The sequence below is a fragment of the Meleagris gallopavo genome, chromosome 17 (genome assembly GCF_905368555.1).
Source record: "Meleagris gallopavo chromosome 17, MGAL_WU_HG_1.1, whole genome shotgun sequence".
Classification (NCBI taxonomy): Eukaryota; Metazoa; Chordata; class Aves; order Galliformes; family Phasianidae; genus Meleagris; species Meleagris gallopavo.
The window spans coordinates 9,343,885-9,371,685 of NC_139420.1; the positions used below are offsets into that span (position 1 = coordinate 9,343,885).

Here is a 27,801-nt window from a genome sequence, read left to right on the forward strand (position 1 = left end):
TTAGCAGGGACATTGTAACAAACCCCTTCATTAAGAAAATACATGCTTTCAACTTGTAAGACAGTTTTAGGCTGCAGGGAACGAGCATTAGGCAGTCTGTCCTCTCACCAGGGTGTGTGGTTAAGGGAGCAGCAGAGAATTGGAAGCTTTAAGCTCAGCCCGTGCTGCATGGGGAACGTGGGATCATCTTGGTCCAAATTGCTTTGATTGCTGCCTGATGATACACTGGGCTGCTGGCTCCTGCAGCCATGCTGTTCGACTCCTCTCCCTTTCTTTATGTAAATAACGTCCCCATTCCCTCTGACGGGGAAAAGGAGACAGCCAAAATGGACAGAACACGCAGGGATTTCTCAGGGTGGGAATTCTCTGCTAATGTGCGTGTCATATGGTGCGCCTTGAAGTCTGTCTTTGTGATTTATATACAAACATGAACGACTCTTAGGCTGAACTTGGTTTACAGTTTGCAGGGTCCAATGCTCGACAAGTCTGACACGAGCTCTAATATTCAAGCTTTGCAGTGAATTTGACAGTGGGATAGAGACTTAGTTTATTAATTACGTCCTGTTCGTAGGGATGTAGAACACAGAGTCCATAGGAGAAATAATTACAATTATGGCTGTTTAGCATCTCCTCTACCAAGCATCACAAGCACAAAGCTGGTGTTGTTCATTATGCAGAAATACAGTGAAGCAAAGTGGGAGTAATTTTTTTTTTCCTGCAATCAGATACAGAACATGCATTGTGTGAAGTGGATGACACTGAATTCTGATCTGAGGAGGAGTTTCTGCCCTCGAGGAGTTTGTGCCAGGAGCTATGGAGGACCCTCCTGTCCTCCTGGCACACTCTCAAGAGCCACAAGAGCAGACTTAAAACTGGTGACTAGCAACATTCCATTACAACTTCAAGGGTCTTTTCTAGCACTTCTTCAGAAATTTCACTGTGGCTCAGCATGTCGTGATCTTTTTTAGTGCGTGGCATTACAACTGGAGGAAATAAATCTGGATTCTTAAATCTGTATTTGGAGGGGCACCACATGGGAAGAAAAAGACTGGTTTTAAGCCTTTAAATCCACTTACTGTGGCCTGGAAATGAATGGTCTGGGCTCTTTGGTTCTCGTTTGCTGAAGCATTCTTCTTCCAGTGTGTCACTACCTCTCCTCAGTGAGCCTGGCCTTATCTTGTCTCTGATTTGTACAGGTTCAGTGAGGAAGCTTCTCTGCCAGTTGAGAAATGTTGGATATAACCTTCCCTTGTTTTCCTGACTAACTAGTTCAATAAAACTATCTGTTTTAATCGTCAGTTTTTAATGTTCTCTTCAAAGCCCTTAAGCCTTTCAGGAATATAAAATACATAAAATATGCTTTGATAAATAGAAGCACCTGTCATGCTGCCTGCCAGTTTCATAAACATCAAGTATTTCAGCACCAAGAGAATTTACAGAAAGACGGGACAGAAAGTTTAGCAGAGCAAGTGTTCTTCTGTTGATCCAAATTCATGCTGGGGTATTTCAGTTGTGACCACACAAAACACAGTTTTCCCAAATAAAATATGGACATAGCATCTGAGTTCTCTCACTATGAACCCTTCAGGAAAGTATCTCGTTCTTCCAGCTCTGGTAAAGGGATGTTACCTGGGAGAAAACAGAGTTATGTGAGACCAGCTGTCAGTGAGCAGTGCAGCTTAGTGCAACAGTGCTACTCCAGTTCATCCTTGAGTGCATGCAGACAGTCTGAATTTGTGAGCACCTAAGGAAAGTCAGGAAGTTCTGTTTGACTTCCTGTAAGCAGTGATGTGCAGGAGCTGTAAAGTAACATTAACCTCTCTACTGCTTTTGGCTCAACAGCTTGCAGTGTGCTCCAGGTTTTGTGTTTGTTAGCACAGATGACTGCAGCCATTCCTTACTTCGGAAAGCAATTTGTGATGGCAGGTGACACTCCTCGGGTTAACTCAAGCACGATGCAAAGTTTCTATAAAAAAGGCAGTACCTGGTGGGGCTACGAAATACTCCTCTACTTTCTCTCTGGCGTTTTTCAGCAGCTCTGCCGTGCAGCTGCCCTCCGTAACGTCATCTTCCCGGAGATACAGACACCTGAGGACAGCGGCCAGGGGTCGGTGCGGTGCGCAGAGGGCCGGATGTGCACGTGGGCGACTCCCAGCACCGAGGCGCCCGAGGGCCGCACAGCGCAGAGCCGCGGCCCTTACCTGTCCTCCAGCACCGAGTCCATCGGCTCCACGCCCTCCGTGTTCACCTCCCGCAGCCGCTCGGCGAACCGCACCGCCTCCCGCAGCCGCTCCACGCCCTCGGCATCGCGGAAGTCCACCAGGGCCAGGCGCTCCAGGTGGTCGAGAACCTCCACCGTGACGCCGTCCTGCAACAGAGCGGAGACGGGGCTGCTCAAACCGTTACCGCCCCTACCGGTGCGGCGCGGCCCCGGGCGCTGCCCGACCTGCGGTGACGGCGCGGAGCTCGCTGTGGCCGCCCCGGGTCCGAGGGCTCGCACCGTCCCGCCCAGCAGCCACCGGCACAAGCCCAGCGCCCGCATCGCGCGCCACCGGAAGCGGTTCGTGACGTCATCGACACGCGCCGGAAGTGCGTCGGAGCGGTGGCGGAGGGGCCGTGCCGCCGCCATGAACAGCGTGGGGGAGGCGTGCACCGAGCTGAAGCGCGAGTACGACCAGTGCTTCAACCGCTGGTTCGCCGAGAAGTTCCTCAAGGGCGAGAACGACGGCGACCCCTGCGGGCAGCTGTTCAAGCGCTACCAGCTCTGCGTGCAGGTGCGAGCCCTGCGGAGCCGCCGCCTGCACGGACTTCAGCGTCCGTAACGTCAGGAGCCCATCCGGGGCAGTCCTGGGGCTGCTATTTCTAGATGATGTTTTGAACCGAAGCTTTTGTTTCTCAGCACTGTAAAGCGCTGCCTGAAACACGCTTCCAACATAACTTGTTTTGTTCTTGTTCTTCCCAGAAAGCGATCAAGGAGAAGGACATACCCATCGAAGGGCTGGAGTTCATGGGCCCGAGCAAAGGGAAAGCTGAAAATTCCTCTTGACTTCAGCTGACTGGAGGCAGTCATTAATATGAGCCTGTGGGCTGAGAACGGTGACCACGCAGCAGCCGGGACGCACCTGGACAGCGCTTTGCTAAACTGCTTCCTCTCTGTAGCATTCTAGGAAGTGGGGTGTTTTCTATGCCTGTAAAAACAAACTGCCACGAACCGAAAGACTTTATGGTGTGGTACCTGCTGCCTCCTTTCCAATGAGTCGTGGTGGTGGTGCGGCTTATACCAGTGCAAAAAGATGATTTAACTAACTTCTATTGAATGTACTTTGTTATGGGAGATGTTGAACTTACAGTTAATCTCTGACCCATTTCTCTTGCTTATTTATATAACACTTGGAAATGTTTAACAAGAAGGTTGATTTACTTTGTCTCATCTCTGTGGTGCTGAATTTGGGTGGAAGAAGTTTGGTTTATATGATCCCAAATGCTAAGGGGCTAAAGCATTGGTTTTGCCATTAACAGGGATGGTGTAAAAGCACTTTTGCTGGACTTGCAATAACTTAAATGAAATAAATATAACAAGTTATATTTTGTTCAAGTGGATAACTGTCTGGTAGCGTCTGATTATGACCTCCAAGAGGAACAGAGGCAGCCTGTAACAGAAGTGAAGCAATGGTTAATGCAAAGGCCACTTTCTTTGGCTTTTTCTGAGGTACTGAAGTAATCCTGAATTTGAATTGTTGCTCCTTTGGTGTAATGTATCACTGCAGTGCAACTGCACAGGCCTGGCCATCTTTGTACACGCTACCAACGGAGCACCAGGTTGGCCACAACTACTGTTACATTTTTCATTGAGATAATCAAAGTATGTGTTGAATGAGAACGATGGTGAACTGAAGTTTTACAGCTGATAAGTTAAAAGCCCCGGCAGTTTGTCCTGCCTCACCTCACCTGCTTATGAAGCTGCTCCTGGACTGTGTGCACTTTACACCTTGTAAAGCAAACTAAAGTTATCTGTTGGTCTTAATGCTTTGGCTTGAAGACTGCAGAAACTCCAAGTAAGTTATTCAGCAATTTGGTAGTGGATTCTGAAAGAGTGAGATGGTTGGCTGACTTGCCAGATGCCCCATCTGAGTGTTTGTGTCACTCTTGTGCAACTTGACTGAGTAGCAGACACTTTGTTTTTTCCTAAAATAAGTATCTGAAATTCTCTTCCTTTGAATGTAGAAAAGGGAGGCTTCTCAGCAAAAAGAACAGGCTGGTGTGTATTTTCCCATCTAGTTGTGAAGGAGTTATTAGGAATTAAGCTTCTCCTCACCAAATATTTTCTACTTGGTCCACCCTGATATTTTAACAACAGAGCTTCCTTCACTCCTGCAGATCTTGCAACAGCTAGAGAGAAAGGGTGCAGGAGGAGAAGCATGACCTCAGGACTCACCCCACATCATCCCATGGCCTTGTGAGCTCTGTGACAGGAATGGGCACAGCTGTCCCCTCTACACCAACACAGAGAAAAGAGACAATAAAAATTCTATGCTGGGGACAAAACAGGAGTAAATTTCTTAATTCTCTTGGAATTACAGCGAGGGGAAAATGGAGAACACCACGCTCCTTGGCTCTCAGATGCTACCTGAAGGGTAACTCAGGTTTTACTTTTTTATTTTTTTAATAAAAAAGGAGTTCTCAAACATAAGTGCTGGCCTGTCTACACCACAGCTTCTAAGTAATAACTGCGAGCAAGGAGAGGTTTGAGGCTTGTGCAGCTCAGAAACTGCAGCACTGGGGGTCGTTGTGCCCCGTGTCCTCAGCAATGGCAGTAGCTGAAGCACGGTCACATAGCCTGCATTAACCACACTCCTCGTGTGCATGAGGCAGTTGGCAAAACAGTCTGTGCAGAGATTAAATGTAGCACTTACAGGATAAGCTGTTAATGCTTACTGCTGGGTCAGTCAGTATAAATGGAACTGACTTTCCCTATATACTGAATTTTAATTTATAATGTTAGACTGATAGCCGTTCCTCTGCATGTGGGATAACAACGATCAGTTAAACCAGACAAAATACATTGATTTCATATCCTTCGTGATGGATGCATGACTTGTTAGCATTACCAGATATGGGAGTAGGTATTAACAGTCAGTCAAACCCCCCCGTTTCTGTGCTGGGGAAAGCTCAACACTAAACTAAGGAACTTTTAAGGAGTCACAGATTAATAAAAAAGTCAGAGCCTAAATTCAGGCTTGGAACTGTTTATTTAAAGGACTTCTACAGAAGTACTGGTGGAGACCAGACCACCATTCAGTGTGACTGTAGAAGGAATGCAGATCTTCTTAAGTGATGGTTCCCACAGAACAGCCTGGTCCAAACACAAGAAGAGCCAAAGTTGTGGTTGAGATTTTAGTTTTCATCTTCATAACCGGTTGGGAGAGCATTTGTATGAGGGTTATGGAATAGAGTTTTGTTCCCATCACCCCAGGGAAAAGGCTGTTGGAAGAAAGAAGGAAAATAAGCCTTTAGCAATTAATTGAAGGAGCATAGCAAAAATGGACTCAACAGCAAATACAGACTCCAGCTTAAGCAAGCTGGCAGCACTCCCAGGCTGTACAAAACTAGAGATGAAAAAGTCTCCATTAGCTGGCAGCTGTTGTCTCCAAACAGCAAAGTCACTGCTGTCATTTGGACATCCACTGTGCTATGCCATGAGGACCCCCTGCTGCGAGAGGGTGGGATCAGCTGTTAATGTACAGATCTGTATTAGCCTGAGGTAAACACAGCATCTCTACACCTGATATGTTTTTCTTGGAGACATCAGCAAGGTTACCCAGGGCTGGGAGAGGCACAGCAGTACCAGAGCTGCCAGACACAGCCGAGCTGGGAGCAAAGCCACAGCTGTACACACAGCACCTCGCTCAGCAGAGGCCTGTGCTCCTCCCATTTGAAACTCTGAGCACTCGGAGGTCACAAAACACAGAACAGAGCAGGTAAACAAACGCACCTTGGTGCGGATGCGGAGATGAGCGTAGCGGATGAACTCGGGCCGCTCGTGCTTGTGCTGCGCCTTCAGGTAGCAGTTCAGCATACAGACACCGACCGCGGGCAGCGCCACGACGAAGCTCAGCGTCTTCCACAGGCGGGCTGGAGACGGAACACAGCACAGTGACTGTCCGCGTCACGGAGGGACCCGAGGGCGCGTTAAGCGTTAACACGTGAACGGGGCCGCAGCGCTGGGCTCTGCCAGCCCCCAAAGGGCACCCCGGGGGCAGCGCGTCCCGGCCCGGCGCGGAGGGCAGCGGCGCGATGCGGGTCCGCGCTACGCCCCCTCGTCCCCGTTACCTCCGCCGCCTTCGTGCGCCGCCGCGGCCGCCATGCTCCGAGCCGGCACCGAGCCGGGAGCGGCGGGCAGCAGCCGGGACAGCCCTCTGAGCGCCGCCATGTCCTCAGCGTCCGGAGCGCCCTCCAGAACCGGAACTGACGTCACTGCGGTGGGACGGAGCACGCGCAGTGTTCTGCCACCGCCTGTCTGACCTTGAGCTGCGGCACGCTTCTGCGCATGCGTTGTCGCAGGGCGGGAGGATCTTTAGTCACGTGAGCATCCTCGCGCTGAGTCGCTGAAGGGTGGTGAAGGGGCGCCATTTTGGTGCTGAGGGGTGATGCTGGTGTGATGCTGGTGTGTTGCTATTAGGAGCTCGGGGTGCTGCTGTGTGAGCGGCTCTAGAGCTGTGAGGATGGGATTGAAGAGCTCTGGAGAGAGGATGGGAAGGGGCCCTCGATTGCGGCTATGCAGGAACAGTGGCAGCCAGTGCAGAGCAGTGAGGAAAGGAGCCAGCTTTAGGAGGTGTGGGCGCAGGGCTTGCTGGGTTGGGGCACAGAGGAGGCTGCAGTGAGACTGGCTGATTTGAACTCATCCTGGGTACTGTAGGTCAGCACTGGATAGAATTGGTGTTCAGACTGATCTCCATAGCAGAAGAAGGGAAGATAACCATGTATGGCACTGTGTGCAAATGAGATGTAGAGCGGGAAAGTTTCCCAGTGTTCCATGGCTGAGATTCAGGGTCTGTGTTCAGCGCAGGCAGCTTCAGAGATACTCCTTGTATCCTGGGTAACATTTCCTGCAAGTGAGGTGATTGCACTGCATTGATTGCTTTTAGGGAACATCAGAGAACATCTATTGTGTTCCTTAAGGTTTTTGTTTGTTTGTTTATGTATTAGGGACCAATCTCCTCACTGGGTTATAAAAGTTATGTTGGTCATAACAGTAAAAAGATGCCCGTAGTTAAATGTATTTTTGTAACCGCTGGTATGTTTTTAATTATGTGGATTCCTGGGATAATTCTGCTGACATCATAACATCTTTTGGATTAACAAACATCTCCAGAAGAACTCTTCATGGTAATTAATTTGCAAACGTCTGGATCCTATCTGACTGTGGTTCTTACTGGAGCCTGGCAATAGCCTGTTTGACCTTTGGTAGAAGCCAGGTCGATGAAGGGCACGATCAGAGCAGCTGCTGGCGAGCCTGTGAAGCTCCAGAGGGCTCATGGAGAACAACCAAAAAGGGTTCCTGTCTGTCCTACCCTGGGTGTGCTGGTGGTTTCATTACTTTCTGATTTAAAATGGTACTTCCTCAAGCTTTATCATCCCTACAGTTAATCTCTATTTTAGGCATGTCGGGACATTAATGGGTCTGATTCACCTCTTCTTTAAATGTGGTATAAATGGGGAGTGACTGCTTAAATACACAAAAGATTCCATTTGAAAAATTTTCTTTTGGGTGAGAGAAGCCAGACAGGTATTTGAAGAAAGCAAGCTATTCTAAAAAGAGAATTGTGAGGGATGTTTTGCTAACACTTTTATGAAACATGCTGAACTGTGCAATATGTACTGGTTGTTATCACCATGATGACTGCATCTATCATGACAGCATATGTCTTTATGAAGGTGTGGGGAAAATACTGGTGAACAAACAGGCAGCTCTGCCATCAACTCTGTGGCTGTCTCTGATCACTGAGAACCACTGTTTGGACTCACTTTTATGCGCTGTTTCCTTACAGAAGAGACGTAGGCTATTTTCTTGTCTTGCTTTTCCCAGCTGCAGTGCTGGGTAGCAGGGAAAAGAGGTGGTGGGTAACAGTACAGATCTCGGGGATGAGATGTGATTTGTAAAAGCTTTCAATACTGTCAGCTGGAGTTGAAGCCTCTGGGAGCAATGCCGGGCTGGCCCGCCTGGTGGCAAACTGCTGTCATTGGCAGCACCTCTCTGCTGAGCAAGTTTGGAAACAACGAGCAAGCTCACTGGGATTTCAGGCTGTAATCTCATCTCTCTGCGTTCTGAGGCTTTCAACGGCCTGCTCATCCCTCTACAATAGCAGTGCTTCCTGCATCAGATATTGACGGGGCACTGCCATAACAAATGCAGAGTTCGAGCTGCAGAGATAGTGCCCGTGTCTCAAACTTCACAGAGTTTCTGGGGGGGGGGGGGGGAGGTTCATCTTCTCCCTGTAATTCTGCGACAGTGGAAATCAATATTCTGCCATCTGTAAATTCTTTGTTCCCCTTTTCACCAGGGCTTTTTCAGTTTTGTAAGTGAAGGAGGGCGGGGGGGGGGGGGTGGGGAAGAGGGCATTTAGAGGGCTATTGTCCCTTCTCTCGGGAATGATCTGGAAGTACTATGCAAATCTTCATTTGAAGACCCTGGGAACCGGGGGAGGGCTTTAGCTGCGAGCTCAGTAGGAGGGGAGCTCTGTCCCTGCTCATGCACTCCTGCCTACTGCAAGTAGCTGGAAGTGTTTTTTGAACTGGCAGAAGAGACATTTTGCGCTTTGTGCACTTCTGTGAGGCTTTGCTGTCCCTCTGTCTCCTGCTTTGTGCTTTTTTTTCCTGCCTACTTCTAAATTTTTGCATAAGAATTGGGAAGGGGGGAGATCTAAGAGTTACTGTTACTGATTATGAGGTCAGGAGGGTGCAGCACCCCTCCTGCCTGCTTTCCTCGCACATTGATCTGGAGCCTCCTACCAGGCAGTAGTGCAGCTGCAGTGTCTGAGTTCCACGTCAGCATAGCCTGACTGCTGGCGTTGCGTTAGCATAGAGCACAGACCCGGTTTCAGTGAGCAAACAGTTCAGCTGGTAAGGAATAGTGGAGTGAAATAGTTTGCAGTTCTCAAATTAGCACATTGTAGCCAGGTCTTAAAAGCCCCTCTCTTACTGGGGCAGACTCACAGCCCAGTACCTGCTTTATGAAACCTTGCAGTCTGTCCTGGCATGGCTTAATGCTGTGTGTCACCTGTTTTGTATTAGGAGAGGGTCACACTAACTGCCAGCTTCCTGGAAACTGCGTAGGGTCCTGCTTAGGCCTCTTGGAAAGGGAAATACCCCTGCTGCACAGACACGAGGGAGTGCAGGGCAGTGGGGGAGGGACAGCATGGATTCAAATTTGGGCATTTTGGGGTTTATACCGTTTATGGATGTTAAAGGCCGTCATGGACTTTTTTCTCACCTTCTTTTTCATGACAGTAGTCCCACTGTTTATTTTCAAACATGGAGGGGTTTCTGTGTCCCAACAAACTCAAAAATAATTACTTTCTCCAGAGCTGTCATTGTTTCAGTGTAATGCTGTTCTCTATATTCATCCAAGAAGATGCAGCCTTTTCAAAAATCTCACCTTTAGTCAAGGGAACGGAGGAATCCATACCACAAGGCCTGATTCTCTTAGCTTCCACATATCCAAAGCCTACCATTTTGTTCTGCAAGGACTTTACTGCTTTTTGGAGGGTGCATTGCAGGCATCCTCTTGTGCACAGCTGGGTCTAAATTCACTCTTTTTTTTTTTTTTTCCATGTGTAACTCCAGAGTGACTCAGCTGACTTCAGTGAATGCCTGCTGGAACGGTGCATGCTGGAAACCAGCCTCACTCCTGTAAGTGCTGCAGCTACCTGTGCACGCTTCCACATCCGTGTAGATGCTTTTCCAAGTACACTTGTTTGCATGTGGGCTAGCGTGTGAATGCACATTCTGCTCACCCGCTCTTCCCATATGCATGCAAACACACGCATTCTCAAGTGCACACATCCATTCCCTTTCTCTCATACACGTTTACGCATATACACAGACCTTTTTGAAAGCTCCTGTTTTCAGAAAGGTTTTATTTATAGGTCCTGCCTGGTTGTGAATGTGAAAGGGAGAAAGCCCCTCAGAGGGGGCCTTTCATGTGTAAATCAGCCCAGGCTGAGAGCATTGGGGTCACTGAGAGGAGGATTTCTCTCTTAATTACTCAGAGAGAAAGCAGGCAGGGGACTTTCTCAAACTAATAGGGTTGTTCTCTGCTGGGGAAAGCAGCTTGAAACGCCCAATTGCATCAGACTTCGGGTTCTGAATCACAGGACTTCTCTTCCAGTAACAGAGCTTGTGTGTATGTGGCACTGAAAACAAGTCAGCTTCCCAAACCAGCTTACTTAGTAAAGATGGTTGTGTTCATTCTGATAATTGTGCTTTTCTTGGAGGCTGTCTGCAAAGTAGAAAAATGTTGTTTAGAGATTAGTGTGGTGAGAGGGGCTCTGAACTTGGACTTAAAATCAGCAGTGAGTTCCCGGCTCAGCCATAGAGGGCCTTCATGGCCTTTGACAAGAGGCTGTCCTGTGCCTAGCTGTGAAACAGCATCATCTTTCCAGAATGGGGCTGTTGAGAACAAAAGATAAGCATTGTGATGCTCTTGGTTTTCAGGCTGAGTTCTAAGGTGACTCTGGATGATGAGCATGTCTGAAGAGATCAGTCTTTTTCTTGGAATGCAATACAAGCGTGTGGATTTCCCTGCTGAAGTTTTGTGGTCACTGTTCATCCATCAACACAAAATCGAACCTGGAAATCCATCACAGAGGCAAAACATTCCCCAGTCATGACAGAAGCCAGCCAGTTCTTTACAGGAACCACAGGACCTGCTTGTGCAACCACAAGACAGCATGAAATGCAGCTGCAAAATGCAGCTGTCAGCAGTTGCAGGGAAGAGATCACTTGTGCAGTGGTGTGCAAGTGCACACAAGCAGTTTTGCATTTATTTATTCAACTTCAATTAAGGTTACACCGTGTCATTTGTATCTCCTTTTCATATGGTCTCTGGTTTTCTGGATTGGAAATAAATGCTTTGAGAGGTAAACGTTCCCAACTTATGCACGCAACCCCCCTGGAGCCCCAGTGTAGGGATCTTGAAGCTGCATTAGGTCAGCTTGCCTGGGAAGGCCGAGGTTGGAATCCCTGAGCACCTGTTTGAGGAGCGGTGGGGGCCAGCAGCCTGAAGTGCCTGCAGAGGTCAGGGAGAAATGAATGAGTCATTTCTTTTGCAAATGAAGAGCTGCAGCCTTAGCAGGGCCCAGCATGTGGGTCCAGGCTGTTCCTTTTATGAGCTGATGGAAATGGGGCCTAAAAGGACTTTCCTGATGAAGTTCTGTCATAGCCTTTGTTATCTTTGCCTCCCTCAGCATGCACTGGCCATAGAATATGGATTGGGGGTTATCCTGGCTACCAGCACAGTCAGGAAGATGCAGCTTCGTGGCAGCAGAGGAAACCAAAGGCTGCAGGGTATCCTTATTGCCATCCCACTAGGAAAATCTTGTGTTAAGATGTAGAACACATGTTTCTCTCTCTGCTTTAGCGTTCCTTCTCATCCAATCCAAGGGCTGCTTTAAAGTAATGCACTTAACTGAGTATCAGGGATTTAAAAGTCCTGATTATGTTCTTTCTGATTGTGAATTTTCACTTACTTTGACAAGTCCTATGAATACCTGATGCATCATTTTTCCTGTAAAATACTGAATAATAGGAATATCTTTTTTTTTAGAGGTGTTGAGAATTTGGGATACTTTATGTGTGCAAAGTGTTGCTATTAAGTAGCGTGATCTTATTAGTAATCATAGTTATGTCATATGTTGTAGTTATGGTCATAGTTATTGTTTTTGTCTGCTTTTTGTGCAACAATGTTAATTCTTTCAATTTGTTGGTTTGGAATTCACTTTACGGCATATAAATGATGTCAGTTCTGTCTTTCCATTTGCTTTTTTCTGCTTTGCAGACCACCATGGAACTTTTTTTTTTGCTGTGACATTGTAATGGGAGGTGGAGACACCTCGAGGAGAAGGTCGAAACAGACAACAGCAGTTGCAGGCAGTAATGTCTGTCTATGACTGGAGAAAATCCTGCCTCAATTATATGTTTGTATGATCTCTGTATGCCATCTTCACTATGTACAGGTATTTAAGGCAAGACATGACACAGAAATAGCTGCTTCCCCTGTAGCAGCTCCAGGAACAGCTATCTATTATTGTGGAGCAGGGGAGGGTGAGGGTTTTAAGGGAAGGTGGCTAAGGTCACAGTAGCTATGCTCTGGGTTTTTCCTTGCTGCTGTAGTGCTACAGCCAGGGCCTGAGGCAAGCAGCTAAGTGTTAGAGAAATCATGGGACTTATGCTAAAGATAAAAACAAACTTAAGTTTAGACTTTATTTTTTGACCTCTACTGTATGTGAAAGATTGTTTTTTTATGGCTTTATCTCCATTTTCCTTTAGAAATGTCAGGAAAGACTATCCATGTTTCAGATCTGTTTTGATACGTTTTAACTTCATGATGCACAGTACGGTCGCTCTCAGGAGGCTGCAGAAAAAGGACATAAAACCATAATAAGTTTTCAGAGAGGTAAACATGCTCTTTATTTCTTAGAAATGTCAGCCAGGCTGTAAGTGGTGCTGAAAGAGAAGATGGATGTTTCTGAGGGCTTAGGGACAGTTTTGTGTTTGGGGTAAGGCTGAGGTTAGCCATGGCGCCTGCATCCAGGCAGTAATTTGACAGCAGACATGGGCACACAGTAATGCAGTCTCTGAAAATCACAGAAACCTGCTGAGTTATTGTGAGCTGGAAGAGCTTTTTCTGTTTGTGGGCACATGAGTTTGCCTGCCTCACATTGTGAACGCATAACTGAGACATAAAGGAGGCTGGCAAATATTGCAGAACACTGATGGAAGGGGGGACAGGGCAGAAGAAATGTTAAAAATTTGTGGATAAAGGGTTCAGTGCTAGTTGTGAATTCCTATCAGGTAGCTAGTCTTCAAATGAAAACATTTGTTAAGTAAAGTGCTGATTTAAGGTGGGAGTTTGATAAATATCTGCAAAGGTTTTTGAACCCTATTTGCAGTGTGATTGTGAGATATGCTAATAGAGAAAGCAGTTTTACTTGCTACTTAGGTCTTTGTATTTGTTTATGTATCTAAAATGCACAGAGCAGGCAGTATATATGATACCACTGAAAAAGGGAAGCAGGTAACACTATGGGCTGTGGGCATATAATATCCCACAGATAATCCCTGTCTGCAAAGAAGGCATGTGAATTTCCTTCTGCTAACCCCCTACCATCCTGTGAGCATCACTGCTGGGTTATTTGGGGCCTTGTACCAAGCTGCTGGCTTGTATCCCCTGTCCCACAGACTCACTCCTGTTCCACCATGGACAATGCAACCTGCTTTATGGGTATTGGCTTTCTTGGATGCTGTATGTCTTTTTTTCTTTTACTGGGGCTTAGGTAACTTGATGTAGCTGTAGGCTGTACTTGGCAGTGGCTGCAGGCTGTGGCTGTGGCTGAAGTGATGCCTTCCACAGAGCACAGCCAGCAGCTCCTCTTGTCAGTGCATATCCCTTCTTTGTGCCTGTCAGTGCTCTGCTGGAGAATATAACAGGCTCTGCCTGGCAGGTTTGGGGCAGTTCCCCACACGGGCACACCCTGATTTCCTACCACAGCTCTAGCTGTTCCACAGGACTGTAGCAGTGTGAGATTGTGCTTTATTTCAGATTTTTTTTAACTTTTGAGAGTCTGTTGGTGAGCCTTGAATCATTCCATGCTTCAGCCTTGTTTGTTAATTTCCAAGGACTCACAAGCTGCTGATAGATGTGTGCAGAAACAACCTTCGACCATTCCTGTAAATCACTGTATTCTTCATAAATTTCATTCTGGGCTTTTTCTTAAACTGGACGCAGGACAATGGACACCAGCAGGCACGGCTCCCAGAGACTGGGTTATTGTCACATATCCAAAAGCCTGGTGGGAGGAGCAGACATCAGGTCTGAATTCATCCTGCCGGGGAGATTCGGCTCAGAGAGGAGGAAAAGAAGGTCAGAGGAGGCTCCAAGGAAACGGCTTTGGTTTAAAATGTTTCATTAATTTTTTCACACTGGAAATATAAAGTGCAGAAATACAATTGCTTGGCAGAGAAACCACATTTATTAAGTCCTGTATACATTCAGTACTCTATACAGAAGGAGACAAAATATCTCCCTGACCAACTTAGCAGAATTCCAGGTCCCTGTCATATGTGTGACTTTTTTTTCTCCCTCTCCCCCCCCCCCCCCCCCAAAATAGCTCACATAACCTGGAGCTGTTTTTTATCATTGATAAATGTATTGATAAAGAATGTTGTTCTTCTAGCAAACCATTGCTCTCTTCTGTAGTCACACAGTCTTTGCAGAGCAGCCTACCTTTATCTAAGCAGTGTATCAGTGTCAGTCCAGCTGGGAACACTACCAGGATACTCTCCTCATATTGTTTCCCTTTCCCTCTGTGTCTGCCTCTGATTTTTCCTGTTGTAACTCTATAAGATAATCACGGCCAACCTTTTCGAAAGGGTTATTCTTCTCCCTGTTGATTTGACAAGCTTCTTTTTGGAAAGATAGTTTGCACCTGCCACTTGAGCTTTGTAACCTCAGGATGTTCTGCCTCATGCAGGCAGCACTGGGAGTTTGGGTTCGTGCAAAAGATAGCCAATGCAGGGTTACAGCAAATGTCACCAGTGAGAAGGCAGGAAAGGAGCTGCCAGTAAGTCTCATCTGCTTTCTTCTTTTGGGGCGTAGTTTGGACAAAAAACTGAGCAGTCAAAATGTCACAGATGTATGCGGGTGGGTTTCTCCTGAGAAGCCAGGATTACTTTACGTTTATTTTTTAAATGATAGGTGAAAAACTTGGAGGGGTTTTGTTATTACATCCCAGTGGTAATTTAAAAATTATTCTGGCTCTGAAAGAAACGTTTCCCAGCAGATTGGCAAAACAAAAGCAAGCACACAATGCCCTACAAAAAGGTCAGTCCTGTCCAGGCACTGAAACACCTGAAGTACACACTGTCAGCCTTTCGCACTGCCAACCCCTGTGGTACATTTGTACCCAGGTTCTTGTCAGCACTTCACATAATTTTTATGTTCTTTACTGACTGTGCTGGGCAGTGTGTTGTCAGGCCCCACGTGCACCAGCCAACTCTGCAAGCTCCTGCAGGTCTGGCTGCATGTGTTCAAGGTCTGCCCTGATATGGTAGGTGTATCCTGGGACCAGAGTGCTGAGAGAAGCCTGCCGGGGCCTCTGCACTTTCCTTGAGAGCTGTGACACAGAGCTGTCCTTGTCTGGGGTAGGCTGTAGGTGTGTCCAAGTGTCACCCTTCCTGATTTTGACGTGCTGACTTGACTTTCTGACTTGGCCTCGAATCTGCAGGCCCATTCGATGCTTCTTGGACTCCTGGTTAAGCTCGGTTGCTCTTACCAGACCTGCTCCACTCTTCTTGTTTCTGCACCGTGCCTACTGCTGAGGTCTCTGCCTGCCCTGCTGTCACAGTGTGCCTCGTGCTCCTCTGCAGCTCCCACACTGCCCCGCTCCCAGCACCGACCTCAGTCTGCCGGCACAGCATCTCTATCTGGAAAGTTAGAGAGCAAGTGGGCAGTAGTACAGGAGATGCTGGGAGGTCATGCTGGTTTATTGCTATGACAAATAAAAGAAATGTTGCATTAGTTTTGCCTTTCCAGCTTCTTAAAAAGACAAACCCCAAATTGGGTCTGTTGGCAAGGGCTTAGACTGCTAAGAAAACAGCCGGCAGGAGGAGCTCTCAAGACATTTTGCTTGAACATTTTTTGGACAGTCCTAGCGGTATATTTTAAGGGCATCACTTTAGAGGCACTTTCTTGCAGAAAAACTGACTTGACTGAGCTGCTTCAGTGACTTTTATTTTACATATTTGTAATTCCTCCACATCCCCGTTTTCTCAGGTCCCTTCTTTCACTGTGATGTCTTTCTTTGTTGTTGATTCAGAAACTTACTATTCATGAAAACATTAGGGATCATTTTGGTGCCTGAAAGGAGGCAAATGGGTTTTTTTAACTTCCAAGAAAGCTAATGAACAGCATCCTAACCACAGAGTATAGAATTCCTAAGCAATCCTTGTCTTTGAGTAGAAAGATAACAGTTTGGATTCCTTACAACCTATGAGGGAACCTCTAAGCAAACGAGCTCTGCAATGCATCAGTACCACTCTAAATGTTCAGCTGACAAAGTTCTTCAAATAGTTCTGTCTCCTGGTATACAGTTGACCTTTTTCTTCTGTAAGAAACAACAGTCATTGGAGAAACACTGGAGAAACAGGAGGACAACAGTCATGCTCTGCATTCCCCCTGCTTCTTAAATCCAGACCCAAACAGTGGGCCCTATAGCCACACCTCTGCACCATCTCTAAAAATAAATCCAGATTATTATTTTCTCTTTCATACGAAGGACTTTTTTTGTAAGTCCAGCCTTTGTTTAGTTATCCAAATGGGAGCTACTTGCTTTCTGGTCTTGAATATTGCTGTAATAATTATTTGGAATGCACCAGAAACTATTGTAATGCATATCAGTGCAAGTTAAGTCAATAGAGATTCTTCAAATTTATCCTGGTGTTCAGAGAATGGAATTCATGCACTTCAATTTACAGCTTATCAGATTTAATGAATTCACAGTGATCTTTTATGTTCTTGTTTACACATTTTCTTCCTATTCAACCATAATGTATGTGATTTAGAAAATGCAGAGTTGAAAGGCAGTGTATGGGTCAGATATGTCCCACAGAGCACAGCGCTGTGCTTTGGATTTCAATCACATTTGCAAAGCCTCTTTGCAGAAGTGCTACTTTCTGACTCACTTGATGCACAGAAATCGAGCTTGATTTTTCAGAACTCTCTGCATTCTGGAAGCTAGAAAAGTGTTTGTACTGAGGGACAGAGATGATGTTCTTCAGAGTCATTGGGTGATAATTATTAAGAACAATTCTTTATTTTATTTTTTGAAGGTGATTTTTCAATGTCGTGCCATATTTTAGTTTGAAGGCTGGTAAATTGGAAACCAATGGATCTACCTTTTCTATTATTCTGATATTTGGAAGTCATTTAGTAAATCACTAAGAAAAAACCTCACATAAACCTTCCTTTTCCCAGGATATCAGCATGCCATCTGAAGGTTATCCCATTGTGGTTCATTCAGCTCAGGGGTTGAAGGACAAAAGGATCACATTGATTTCCATGATGTTTAAGGCTAAACACATGAAACCATGTTCTCATCTGGACATTCTTTCTCTCTGACTTTATGAACATGACAACTTGAAAGTGCTCCATCTGATCAGTTGTAAAAATTCAGGTAATCCCTATTATTGTTGTGGGAGAATACCACTACTCTGGGAAAACAGTAGAAAGCATCATGGAAAAATAAGGTAGCAGCAGTAATTTAGATATCATTGATCAAGTAATTGGGTACTAGCATTCATTTGTGTCCCTGGCATACCAATACATTTTTTCTCCTCTCTGAGAACTGAAGTTATCACATCACTGAAAGATCTGTGGCTAGATAAATAATACAGAGCTTGTAAGCAAAACTGAAGGAAAACAGATCTGTAATTCAGAATGGAGGAAAGGATGGTGGACATGCAACAGCTCTACTGTGAGGGTGCCCTGCTACAGCAGGAGTGAAGGTATGCATGGAAATGCTGATAGTGACATTGAGAGGAGGTAGATGGGGCACTGTGTTGCTGTTGTAGGAGGGAATGAAGGATTCTCAAGGAGAGTGGGAAGACGACTCCTGAAGGGGAAAAGTGTGGGCATCACACCAACCCATGTGCAGCCTGCTTGTGGGCACGTGTGTGCCTCAGGTGTTAGAGGGGAGGCTGAGAGAGGGATTTGGAAAGGTGGCACATGAGGCATTTGTGAAGCAGGGGGGAGTGTTAAAAAATGAGAGAGGCCCTTAGAGTAAAGGGAAGAGGGGTGAGACTGGATTCGTTCTGAGGATTTGTAAAAATGGGGGAGATGATGGCCCGTGGTTGGCTTGAGGAAGGTGAATGTCCTGGCTTCACAGGGCCCAGCTTTTAAGTACTGACTTAACGCTGTTGAAAAGCAAAGGAGCCTTAATAGGTTTCAAGTACTCCTCTATTTTCTGATCTCATTAGATTCTCTTCTTTCCATGTTAGTACTGGATGTTGAAGCTTACTAAGCAATAACCTAACAACACTGTTAGTATTTCCATGTTCCGTTTCTTTAAGAAGTTCATAAAACTTTTCACAGTGTCCCAGCAAAGCTCTTCCTGCTGCACTATCTAATCCAAAGTACTGTGTATGAGATTTATGTTCTGTGATAAACTTGGACCCCACCACATTACAAACGAACAGATTACTTAAAGTTGCCATTGTTACTGAGTTTGAAGGGCTCTTCTGTTTCGTGGAGTACTTCACCCTCACCCCACGGTTGTGGTCTCCAGGACTCTGTGCCTCACACATCTATAAACTTAGGCAGCCTGGAATGAAGAACTTCCTCCAGAGTCAGTTTAATACTTTGGTGGATTCGTTGTGTTCTTTGTGATAAAATTGTGCACGTCTAAACCACAGGAGAGGATAGGAGGCATTGTGGAATTGACCAAAGGGTCCTTGATATGTAAATAGTAGGTTTCTCCTTTCTTGTGTAAGTCCCCTTGAACTTGATATTTTAATATATAAGGCTTCCCTGAAACCCTGGATCAACCTTGTAAGGTTCCTAGAAAAATAATTATACGCAAAATCACCGGACTTCAGATTCACCCCATGAAAAGCCTGGCAAACTTGAGCCTGAAGACAAAGAAGACTGAAACTGTAATGCCAGTCACACCCCCAACACAAAGACTACAGGCGTAACCAGAGCAGGAATTCGCTACAAAATCTCTCTGATCTGAAATCAAGCAGAACTCTGGAAACAGCTGCTAAATACCCAAGGCCAGAGACTTCTTGTCCTCAGGCCAGTTCTTGTGTTATACGGTGATCTAGAGCTTGTACTGTTTCCAGTTTATGGAAAGATTGCTAATATTCATTGTAGCAATTGAAATATTTTGCTTGGTCTTTGTTGCTGTTTTTCTTATTGTGACTGCAGGACAAAAAGACATCACTATCTCCCCATTTCCAAGCAAGAAATTCACCTTACAGCTTGGGATTGCAACTAACAGTGACTACCATCACTAATAGTAGTATAGTTTATACTGTCTAAGTAGCCTTGGGGCAAAAGATCAGCTTAATCATTAATGAATTCATCTTTAAATTACTTGACTTGAAAAGGCTATATATCGCTGTGTGTGACCATGCAGTCTGGTCTCTATATTGTTTCCCAGCTCAGACCATCACCATCAATTTCACGTGTTCGTTGTCTGGTTCTGCTGACACTAAGAAGTCATTTGCTGAATATTGGGGTTTTCTTCTGATTTTGTATCCCAAACACAGCTGTAATTCAGTGTGACTCTGGTGGAGGGTCACTCTGCGTTACTCCAAGACCTGTCAGATATCCAAGTATTCAATGGCAACAGCTGAACAGGGACAGGCGGAGAGGACACATTGAACTTCTCAGCTGGCTTCTTATTTCCAGCCCCATGCTCTGTACTGTTGTACTGTGTGGTCAGAATCCTTCAATTCTTCTTCTTTTTGGTTTGTTAATGCTAGCAGATGGAAATCCAGCTCAACTTTCAAAAATGCTGAATAATTTATTAAGAACAAAATTGTTGAGTTTGAGAGCTGGTTCCTTCTCTTTTTCTCCTTTTTTTTTCCCTCTCCAAACTGACTTTCAGAGGCAAAGTTTCTAATTACAGGTCAGAGAAGCAGGTTTAATCACACAGCAGAGCCCTTGATGCAGCATTAGAGAGCGTTATTTATACACCTGAATTAACAGGGATGCAGCATTTCAATAGAGAACAATAAGGTGGTTTTCAATTTCACTCTTTTTTTTTTTAATGTGAAACAAGCCACATCAGATTAATCAGGCTTTTTGACCTAATTTATTCAGATTTTAAGTAACCAACGAGTAAGTGCTCTGCAGACTTGGAGCAGAAAGAAGCAAGAATAGAGAACTGCACACGTAGCAAGGGCATAGCAGAGAAAGCCAGGAGGAGATCGAAAGAGGAAGCGTTTGGGCAAACTAACCAGGGCAAAAATACAAATATGCTGCTGTTTGTCCTAGGGAAGACTTTTGGAGGATGGTAGCAGCCACAGAAACTGGAGGACAGTCTGTGGTGTGTTGATGTGCACCCAGATACCTCAAAGCTTTGTTCTTGTAAAACCAGGAGTAGGAGTGGTGAAGATGAAACTTGAAGCATACGAAGAGTCCCTCGTATTCCGTGCTTCAGGGAATGGGATCCCTGCACCATCAGCACTTAGAGCCATGGTCAGCTTTTACTGGAGGTATTGGTTCTGTAGCAATGAAAAGAAGTGAGAAATCCTGGATGGGATTGTTCCTGCAATGTCATGATCTCCAATGTGACTGATTTGCAGCAGTATGGAGGTGAATTTTCTCAGCTGTTTTGGAACTCAGGTTTCCTGTGGACTTTTCTCCAGTTTCATCTCTAACTCATGTAGTTTGGCTTTATGTGTTTCACTCAGCTGCTTGGAAAGTCTATAAACACTTCTAGGACTTTCCTGGACTTTTTCAGGGTTAAAAAGTGGGAGGCTTGTGACTTTGCATTTGATTCTCTAAGTTATGGGATCAGCTGGGCTGACTGACATCCTCATGCCTGGGTAGGTTGTGTGTCCCATTGGTCCAAGTGATGGGAAATGTCCCCAGCACCAGGCTCATGCCTTCCAGCAGCAGTTTTCCTGGTTGTGATTCAGTGTGCCCAGGAACCTGGCAAAGCTGTGGAGCTCACCATGACCCAACAACCCATCTCATCTGCCATGTGAAAATCCTAAAGCACAAGAGAGAAAAAGAGAGGGAGTCCGTGCTTCAAAATAGCTGAAATGCAGGTTCTGTGGGGATGGAACGAAGGATATCAGCAAGATTACCCAGGTTTATGCTCTATATGTGAGACTTGACATAGCCTTGAGCTTCTAGAACCTGTATTTTGCTGTGAGTGGTAGATGTCTAGATGCCATACTCAGCTAAGAGACAGATGAACACAGTGCAGTGAGAACCTATATGATATATTACTTATGGAAAAAAAGGTTATCTACATTTGTAAATTTATTTTCAATCTAAAGATAATTTTTCTTGTGTTTAGATTACAAAGACTGTCAACTTTAGTCTCATGTATGTCTTCAAGTCATTACCATGGTGCTGGAATAGCATGCGCAGGAGTAGAAACTGATTCACCAGGCATGGAATGTCACTGTGCTGCAGCTCCCTTCACCAGACTGGGTCTTGAGCAGTGTGCTGGGATCCAAAACTGGGTTACAACCTGAATGGAAACTCAATTGCAGAAAAAGGATCACAGATGTGAGAGCAAGAAAAGCCTTCAGGAGAGAAAATGGAAAATTCTGTTCCCCAGGACACAACAGTAGCCACTCAACTCTACTTCACGGACCTTATGTTTCCAACAGGAGGTTTTCTGCCAGGCTGCAAAGATGCACTGTGCTGCTCTCCCTGAGACATCCTTGTTATTACTGTCACATGCAGATGGCTGACACCCACTGTGTCAAAGTCAAGGGTTTGGTGTTGTGCTGCACCAGACAGTGTTGGGTGTGTGATAGTCAGACTGCCCTTCCTGTGGGAGGAGATTTAGAGAGAGATGTTGCTTTTTGGTGTGCAAAAATAGCTATCTATCAAAGCTGGAGGATTTCAGAGAGGGAGGAGGCTTGTTAGGGAAAGGATTAGCAGCGAGTACATGGATGGTCATATTTCAGGACAAACACCTGTAAATCAGCCTAAGCCTGTAAGTAGCAACCTATTAAACTGAGTTCACCTCTGCAGTACTCGCCCTGTGCCTGGTCAGCAAGGCCAGCTACCAGCCCTGAGTGGTGCTACAGGCTCAGCCTTTTCCCATCTTGAGTACCAGTGGAAATGGAGAAGCTGCAGATGTTTACAGCTGGCAAGTCAAAACACCCAGTGATGTATTAAGGAGGTGATGCCATATTTTTAATACATCTTTCTTCATTTCTGCTTCTTTTCTCATTTCTAACCCTTCTTAGAGTTCTGAAATTATTTTCCTTCTTGTTTGCTTTTGAGAGACTTTTTTAATTTCTCAAGAATTTGTTTTTGACACAGATTATAGGTCAAGTCTCCCTGTCCTCCCCCTCTGTTCAGCAGAAGAGCAGTCAGCAGGGGTGTGTTGCCTGTTTTCCTGAAGATGATGCATACTATCCTTCTGGTATCTCACACCCCTTTTGTAGGATGAGAAGTCAGGATATTAACTTGGCTTCTCTATTATTGCCACTGGCAACTCATTTCAAATATTGGGTTTTAATCGTAGCTTAAAAGTTTTTTTCCTTTATTAAAGGAAACCTGTGAAGTTGTATCATTGTTATTATGTTGTCACCACTAATTTATATGATACTTTCTTTGTTACCTGAGCTAGTTCAGAGAAAGTGTGTAATGTAAGAGGATGTATAATGAGGAGCCATTTAGATTTCTCACCTGTGAGGGAATTTCTCTCCTGTAGATAAGGCAGGGTGAATATCTACAATGAACTGAGGCCCCAGCTCTGACCTCAGCACATGGGCTGGTCTCGGAGGGTTCAATAAACCACTGATTTCAGTAATACTACATCTTTGCTTCAAGCAAAATATATGCTTAAATGGTCTACTGATCTACTGTTTAACATAACTGTCTATTACAATTGTTATAAATCCTCTTTCTGTTATTTGAATACTAATGTGAAGGTGCCTAGCTAGCTGGGCAAGATCTGAAACTGTTCAGAGCACAGTGACACCTTTAGGTCTGCTGGAGAGCAGCAAACTCTCCAGCACAGTTTAATGTCTGTGTAATATGGAACTCACAGTGCAGCTCTGGATAATGCGTGTCTAAACACACTTCCAAGTGTTCGTGGCACTTCCTTATGTTTTATGTTTTTCTTGAAGAAACAAGCTTGGCTCACCCAATCATGGTACTTGTGAAGTTCAGCAAATTATGGAGCTATTTTCTTTTCTCAGATGTTCTGAGGATCTTGCAGATATTGCAGGTGATCCCTTTGTTTTGGACTGGCTGCTGTATCTGCCAGGTCAACACAGTTGATGTTCAAAGCCCAGAAGAGCCTGTTGTGAATGATGAAGAACTGTTGTTTCCTTTGTATTCACAAATAACAAAATGTAAAGGACTGAGAAAATTGTCTAAGCTGTGATTAGAGTTTTAGATGGATGATACAGGTAGAACATCTTCACACTGGTGCTGTGTTTGCCTGCTTGTCATTGGGGGTATTCTGGTGGCACCAGTACTGCATTTTTCAGAAGGAACTGGAAATGAAGAAATGGGAGAGGTTGGACAATGCATGTGAGCCTTGTGTGTTACTGGAAACTCGTATGAGCTCACAAAGATAACTGTTGCAGATCTAAAAGGTTCTTAAACAGCACCACCTCTCCCACCATCCTCCCAAGGAAAAATGGGCATTCCAAACAATTTGTATTCAAAGAAACCAAAGTGAATGTTATCATCTCTGTTTTACAGATACAGAAACTAAGATTTCAGCAAGTGATTTGCTGAGAGGAGATCAGGAATCAAATTTTGTAAAAGGATGCTTTTGTAAATACTTGCCCTGTGTCTTCACTGGTAAGTGTTTGGAGTTCCTTCTGGCTTTGGAGTTTGAGAATTAGTGGGAACAGCTGATGTGCCTCTAAAATGCTGCGTTCATCTCTTCAGGGCTGTTCAGGTAGTCACTTTCCTTGCTGAAACACATTGCCTTACCTTCATTCCAGGAAGTAGGATGATAATTTCTAAATAAACTTTCATTAATTGTAATGAAAGCAATTTTGGAAGAGGAGAATAATCAGCTGTGTCAGAAAAAAAAAAAAAAGTGTATGTGTATGTGTGTATATATGTATATATATATATCAAGTTCTGCATGTACAGAACAGAGAAAATCAGGTAAAACCACTCACCCAAATTCTCTTGGGTGATTTTGGGAGAGTCTGCAGCTCTGTGGGCAGCACGACTGGCCTGGCTGAGGCCAGCTGTCAGATAGAAATGCAGCCTATGCCATTGCCTGAGTAAAGAACATTTCATTTTCTAGCAGTCATAAAGAGTTGCCAGTGTCATTGAAATTTTGTCGCTCTGAATAGTTGCTGTAAATTTCATCTGGGCAATATCCCCAATTGTGTTAGATATAATTACATTCAAAGTTCTTTTTAATCATTTATTTGGAACATGCCCCAAGATTCAGCAGTTTTGGATTGGGATAGAAATTGAATTATTTATTATCAATTAGAGGTTGTCAGAGCCTTTGACACCACGTCGAGCTGGCATTGTTTGGTATCTGTATTAATGATCAGATAGATAAAAGCATGAAATTATTGGTTAGGAAGCTTTTATTCTAGGCTGAGAAGGCTAGTTTGCATACTTGGCTGGATGCTTCCCTACACTCACAGTCATTATGGCTCTGTTTAATCAAGTCAGCTCTGCCTGTAGAATTGCTTGCCCATAAATTGATGAATTGAGTGTAAGAATAATTTCCCCTAGATGGAACCCAGTTGTGACTTCCCTTGCCATCCCTGCCCGGCACATTTAGACTCTTGTACTTTGGCTGTTGTCTGCTATAGACCCTGGAACAATCTTTATCACATCTGTTCTTTTCTTACAAGAGCAATTTATTTATTGCTATTGGTGCTATGGTAATGCTGGATGCTGAGCTTTTGTTCCCCCAGGTGAGGAGGAGGAGAGGACAACCTCACAGGTGTTCTTCAGCTCTCTTCACAGCTCTCTTCTGCACCCTTCTTTGATCAGTGTGGGTATCAAAAATAATTTTTCATATGGCATTTTGGCACTTTGCAAGAAATCTCAGCTTAAAAGAAAGATAACAGAAGACTAATCAGATGCTAATCCCAGATACATTGCTCTGGGTAGGAAAATTTGGGGAAAATCAGGGGATAAACAGCTCAGCACAAGTGACACTGATCTCGAGACACAGAAGAGCAGCAGAGGAGAAGGGTGTTCCTGTGAAGTTATCTCATCTCTGTGTCTTCTGGATTTAGCTGTTGCTGCTGTTATATCGCCTTGGTGAGGACACAGCTGCACAGTCTTAGCTAGCAGACATGTAGCCTTTCCTGCAGCATTGGCTTGGTCCAGAGACCTGTGTAAGCATGTGATTTCAGCAGGTTACACTCTGCATCCAGAGAGCAAGCAGGAACTTCTCACATGATGGACACAACAAAACAATTCCTGTTGTAACTCCCTCCCAGTTCTGCTTCCCACTGGCACTGGTTTCTGTGAATTCCAATACAATTTCTTGAAACATATGTAATTTTCTCAATGGAATTTCTGATTTGTTAAGGTTTTCCTACTGGGTTTTTTTTTTTTCTTTTTTTTTTTCCTGCCTCACACATACTTATCAAAAGCAGGGTCATCTTGCTGTCACAGGTAAATTATTGCACATTTCTTTCATAAATATTTCTTTAGATCAAAAGAAACTGGGAGTAGAGAAGGACAGAAGTTTTCATTTTACTAGGAAATGCTAAGATTTCAAAACCTTTCCTATTTCAGGATGGATAAAAATTTCTTACAAAATGAAACTGAAAACATTACTTTGATCAGAGCAGTTCCTCTGACTTCAGTGCCTTTAAACTTATACAACTTTATATAACTTATTATATAATTTCTTTTTTTGTTGTTTGTTTGAAAAGCTTTTCCCGACAACCCCCGAACACTGAAGATGGCAAAATGGGTTTTTGACATTATGGAAATACTTCATTTATATTTTTGAACAGAAAAAATCATTTCCCAAAACAGTTGCATTTCAACAGCCATATTTTTTCCTTTTGCATTCCTCCTCGCACAGACATTCATTATCTAGACAAATATTTTAATACTCCAATTTAATACATAACTCCCATGCTTTTAAAATTGATGTTTGGGCATTAGGAAATACCTCTTCCAGTGAACTCATTTGGAAAAGTTAGGAGCTGCGTGTGAGCTCTCAGGCTCAGTGCTGACTTCCACAAAGACAAGCATGCAGCTGAATTCCGGGAACAGTCCTCTCCTGAAGTGTGTTTTGTATGAGCGATTGGGTTTATTAAGAGAACAAACAACCATATAATTCAAGCCAAACAAAGTCCAGTCAATAAAAACAAACTGAAAAAGTAAAACCTGCTTTTGTTATAAATCACCTTTTGTCTTGACTTGCAGGAGGCGCAATGTCCCCTTCATCCTCTCTGCTCAGAGGAAAAAACGTTGGAAATTGAGAATATGGAACATCACCCTGCAATACAAACAAGTCTCAAACCCTGTGTGCAACTTTTCTTTCTCATCCTGGTAGTGATGTTTCTGATTCCCAAACTCCCCCTTAGAAGCTGACAAGCAACAGCAGCTCTCAGCTAAGGCAGACTTGGGAAATGACTAATTAAACAGTGATTGCAGGATTGCTTCCTGACCTGGATATCAGACCACAGGGTGAAGCTTCATAAAGATAGAGTGAATGCAGGAAGCAGTCCTGCATATTTCCACAATAGGGGCATTATGGAGACATGCCCCGGAGGCTGCTTGAGACCTCGCTGAATGGAGTCTGATACCATCGGGGAATGGAGTACCTGCTAGTTCAAAGCGGGCCTGAATGCAGGTTTTAATCCCTTCTGACAATTGTTGAGAGGAAATGGCCTTTCCTCTGACCTTATCGTTGTAAACAACAACTAGTCATCAGGTTTGTCCTGCTAAGGGAATAGTCAAGGTCTACGCAAGGTTTTGCTTCAGATTTTTTTTCTTCTCTGATTACAATGGCTTAATTCTGTAGACCTAAAATGCATTCTCACCCCTTAATATACTGGCTTCACGTACATTCTTTGTTAATTATTGAGTTTGTGGGGCTTGGTCTGATTCAAATTAACTTCTTGGAGCTGCAGGCAGATATCTGTCCCAGAATGGCCAGATTCAGCGTTCAGCTCCGTGGCTGTTTTTGTGATGGGTGCATGTTGTGAGATGTCTTTTGGATGCACCAGTACTGCCAGAGCCAGGTGTGAGACAAGCTGACAAACTCTTCTAGCATGACAGAGAATCGCTTAGAGCTATTTTCAAATGACCAACAGGTAGGATGGAGGACTTGCTGCTGGGTACCATTAGTGTGGTAGTTTTCATGCACTAGAATGATGCATACACTTCTGGAATCACAGCAGTGGGTGGATTTAACTATGGATTTGTATGTCTTTCAGGGTTGAGAGAAGGCAGATGACAGAGGAAATGGGACAGTAGCCTGTGGTGCTCCTAGAGGTAGACCCAACTGCCTGTAGCCAGTATGATAGAGTGATGATACAGAAGAGATCTTACCTGCTGCACTGGCAGAATTTCAGGATGATGAAACCCTCCTTTCCCCAACCTGTGTGGGAATCTGCCACTGGTAGGCTCTGTATTGAGAAACACGTTTCTGTGGCCACCTGTAAGCATCCCCAGGCCATGCTCCCCCTTCCCAGCTGCTCCTCATCAGGTGCTAAGTGCTATATCAGTGATAACTGATAGTTACAGCCCTTCCAAAAGGGAATTAGCAAAGCTATTAGGAGAGAGCTTCTGTGCCTAGCCGTAGATCTTGGCAGAGCATAGGGGGTTACTGATGGCTTTGTGCGAATGGCTTTTTGTTTCTGGTG

General features: G+C 44.7%; 3 protein-coding genes and 2 long non-coding RNA genes across 5 annotated transcripts; 3 read left to right on the plus strand and 2 right to left on the minus strand.

Annotated features, from left to right (window-relative positions):
• Positions 1-522: 522 nt before the first annotated feature.
• Positions 523-2,629, minus strand: GATC (glutamyl-tRNA amidotransferase subunit C). Its single transcript, XM_019621173.3, has 4 exons — positions 2,447-2,629; positions 2,202-2,368; positions 1,985-2,088; positions 523-1,629 (listed from the first exon to the last, which is right to left on the minus strand). The coding sequence occupies exons 1-4, from the start codon at positions 2,627-2,629 to the stop codon at positions 1,574-1,576; spliced, it is 510 nt and encodes a 169-aa protein (XP_019476718.1). The 3' UTR covers positions 523-1,573.
• On the plus strand, positions 2,628-3,603 carry TRIAP1 (TP53 regulated inhibitor of apoptosis 1). Its single transcript, XM_003211073.5, has 2 exons — positions 2,628-2,774; positions 2,963-3,603. The coding sequence occupies exons 1-2, from the start codon at positions 2,628-2,630 to the stop codon at positions 3,044-3,046; spliced, it is 231 nt and encodes a 76-aa protein (XP_003211121.2). The 3' UTR covers positions 3,047-3,603.
• Positions 3,604-5,230: 1,627 nt separating this feature from the next.
• COX6A1 (cytochrome c oxidase subunit 6A1) lies at positions 5,231-6,492 on the minus strand. The gene is made up of 3 exons (XM_085238617.1): positions 6,331-6,492; positions 5,993-6,132; positions 5,231-5,481 (listed from the first exon to the last, which is right to left on the minus strand). The coding sequence occupies exons 1-3, from the start codon at positions 6,428-6,430 to the stop codon at positions 5,395-5,397; spliced, it is 327 nt and encodes a 108-aa protein (XP_085094743.1). The 5' UTR covers positions 6,431-6,492; the 3' UTR covers positions 5,231-5,394.
• Positions 6,493-6,550: 58 nt separating this feature from the next.
• LOC109370377 (uncharacterized) lies at positions 6,551-12,027 on the plus strand. Its single transcript, XR_014887045.1, has 3 exons — positions 6,551-7,386; positions 9,844-9,909; positions 10,714-12,027. It is a non-coding gene; the product is annotated as an uncharacterized LOC109370377 (long non-coding RNA).
• A 7,572-nt stretch (positions 12,028-19,599) lies between these two features.
• LOC146543195 (uncharacterized) lies at positions 19,600-26,971 on the plus strand. The gene is made up of 3 exons (XR_014887046.1): positions 19,600-22,148; positions 23,687-23,788; positions 26,357-26,971. It is a non-coding gene; the product is annotated as an uncharacterized LOC146543195 (long non-coding RNA).
• The last annotated feature ends 830 nt before the right edge of the window (positions 26,972-27,801 follow it).

Bases quoted from the DNA above. Each gene is read 5' to 3' on its own strand.
- TRIAP1 (XM_003211073.5), top strand. From the start codon at position 2,628: ATGAACAGCGTGGGGGAGGCGTGCACCGAGCTGAAGCGCGAGTACGAC. The intron at 2,775-2,962 runs GTGCGAGCCCTG...TGTTCTTCCCAG, and splicing joins GCTACCAGCTCTGCGTGCAG to AAAGCGATCAAGGAGAAGGA.
- GATC (XM_019621173.3), bottom strand. From the start codon at position 2,629: ATGGCGGCGGCACGGCCCCTCCGCCACCGCTCCGACGCACTTCCGGCG. The intron at 2,369-2,446 runs GTCGGGCAGCGC...GCTCTGTTGCAG, and splicing joins GCTCCGCGCCGTCACCGCAG to GACGGCGTCACGGTGGAGGT. The intron at 1,630-1,984 runs GTACTGCCTTTT...GTTTTCTCCCAG, and splicing joins GTATTTCGTAGCCCCACCAG to GTAACATCCCTTTACCAGAG.
- COX6A1 (XM_085238617.1), bottom strand. From the start codon at position 6,430: ATGGCGGCGCTCAGAGGGCTGTCCCGGCTGCTGCCCGCCGCTCCCGGC. The intron at 6,133-6,330 runs GTAACGGGGACG...TTCCGTCTCCAG, and splicing joins GGCGCACGAAGGCGGCGGAG to CCCGCCTGTGGAAGACGCTG. The intron at 5,482-5,992 runs GTGCGTTTGTTT...TTCTTCCAACAG, and splicing joins ATCTCCGCATCCGCACCAAG to CCTTTTCCCTGGGGTGATGG.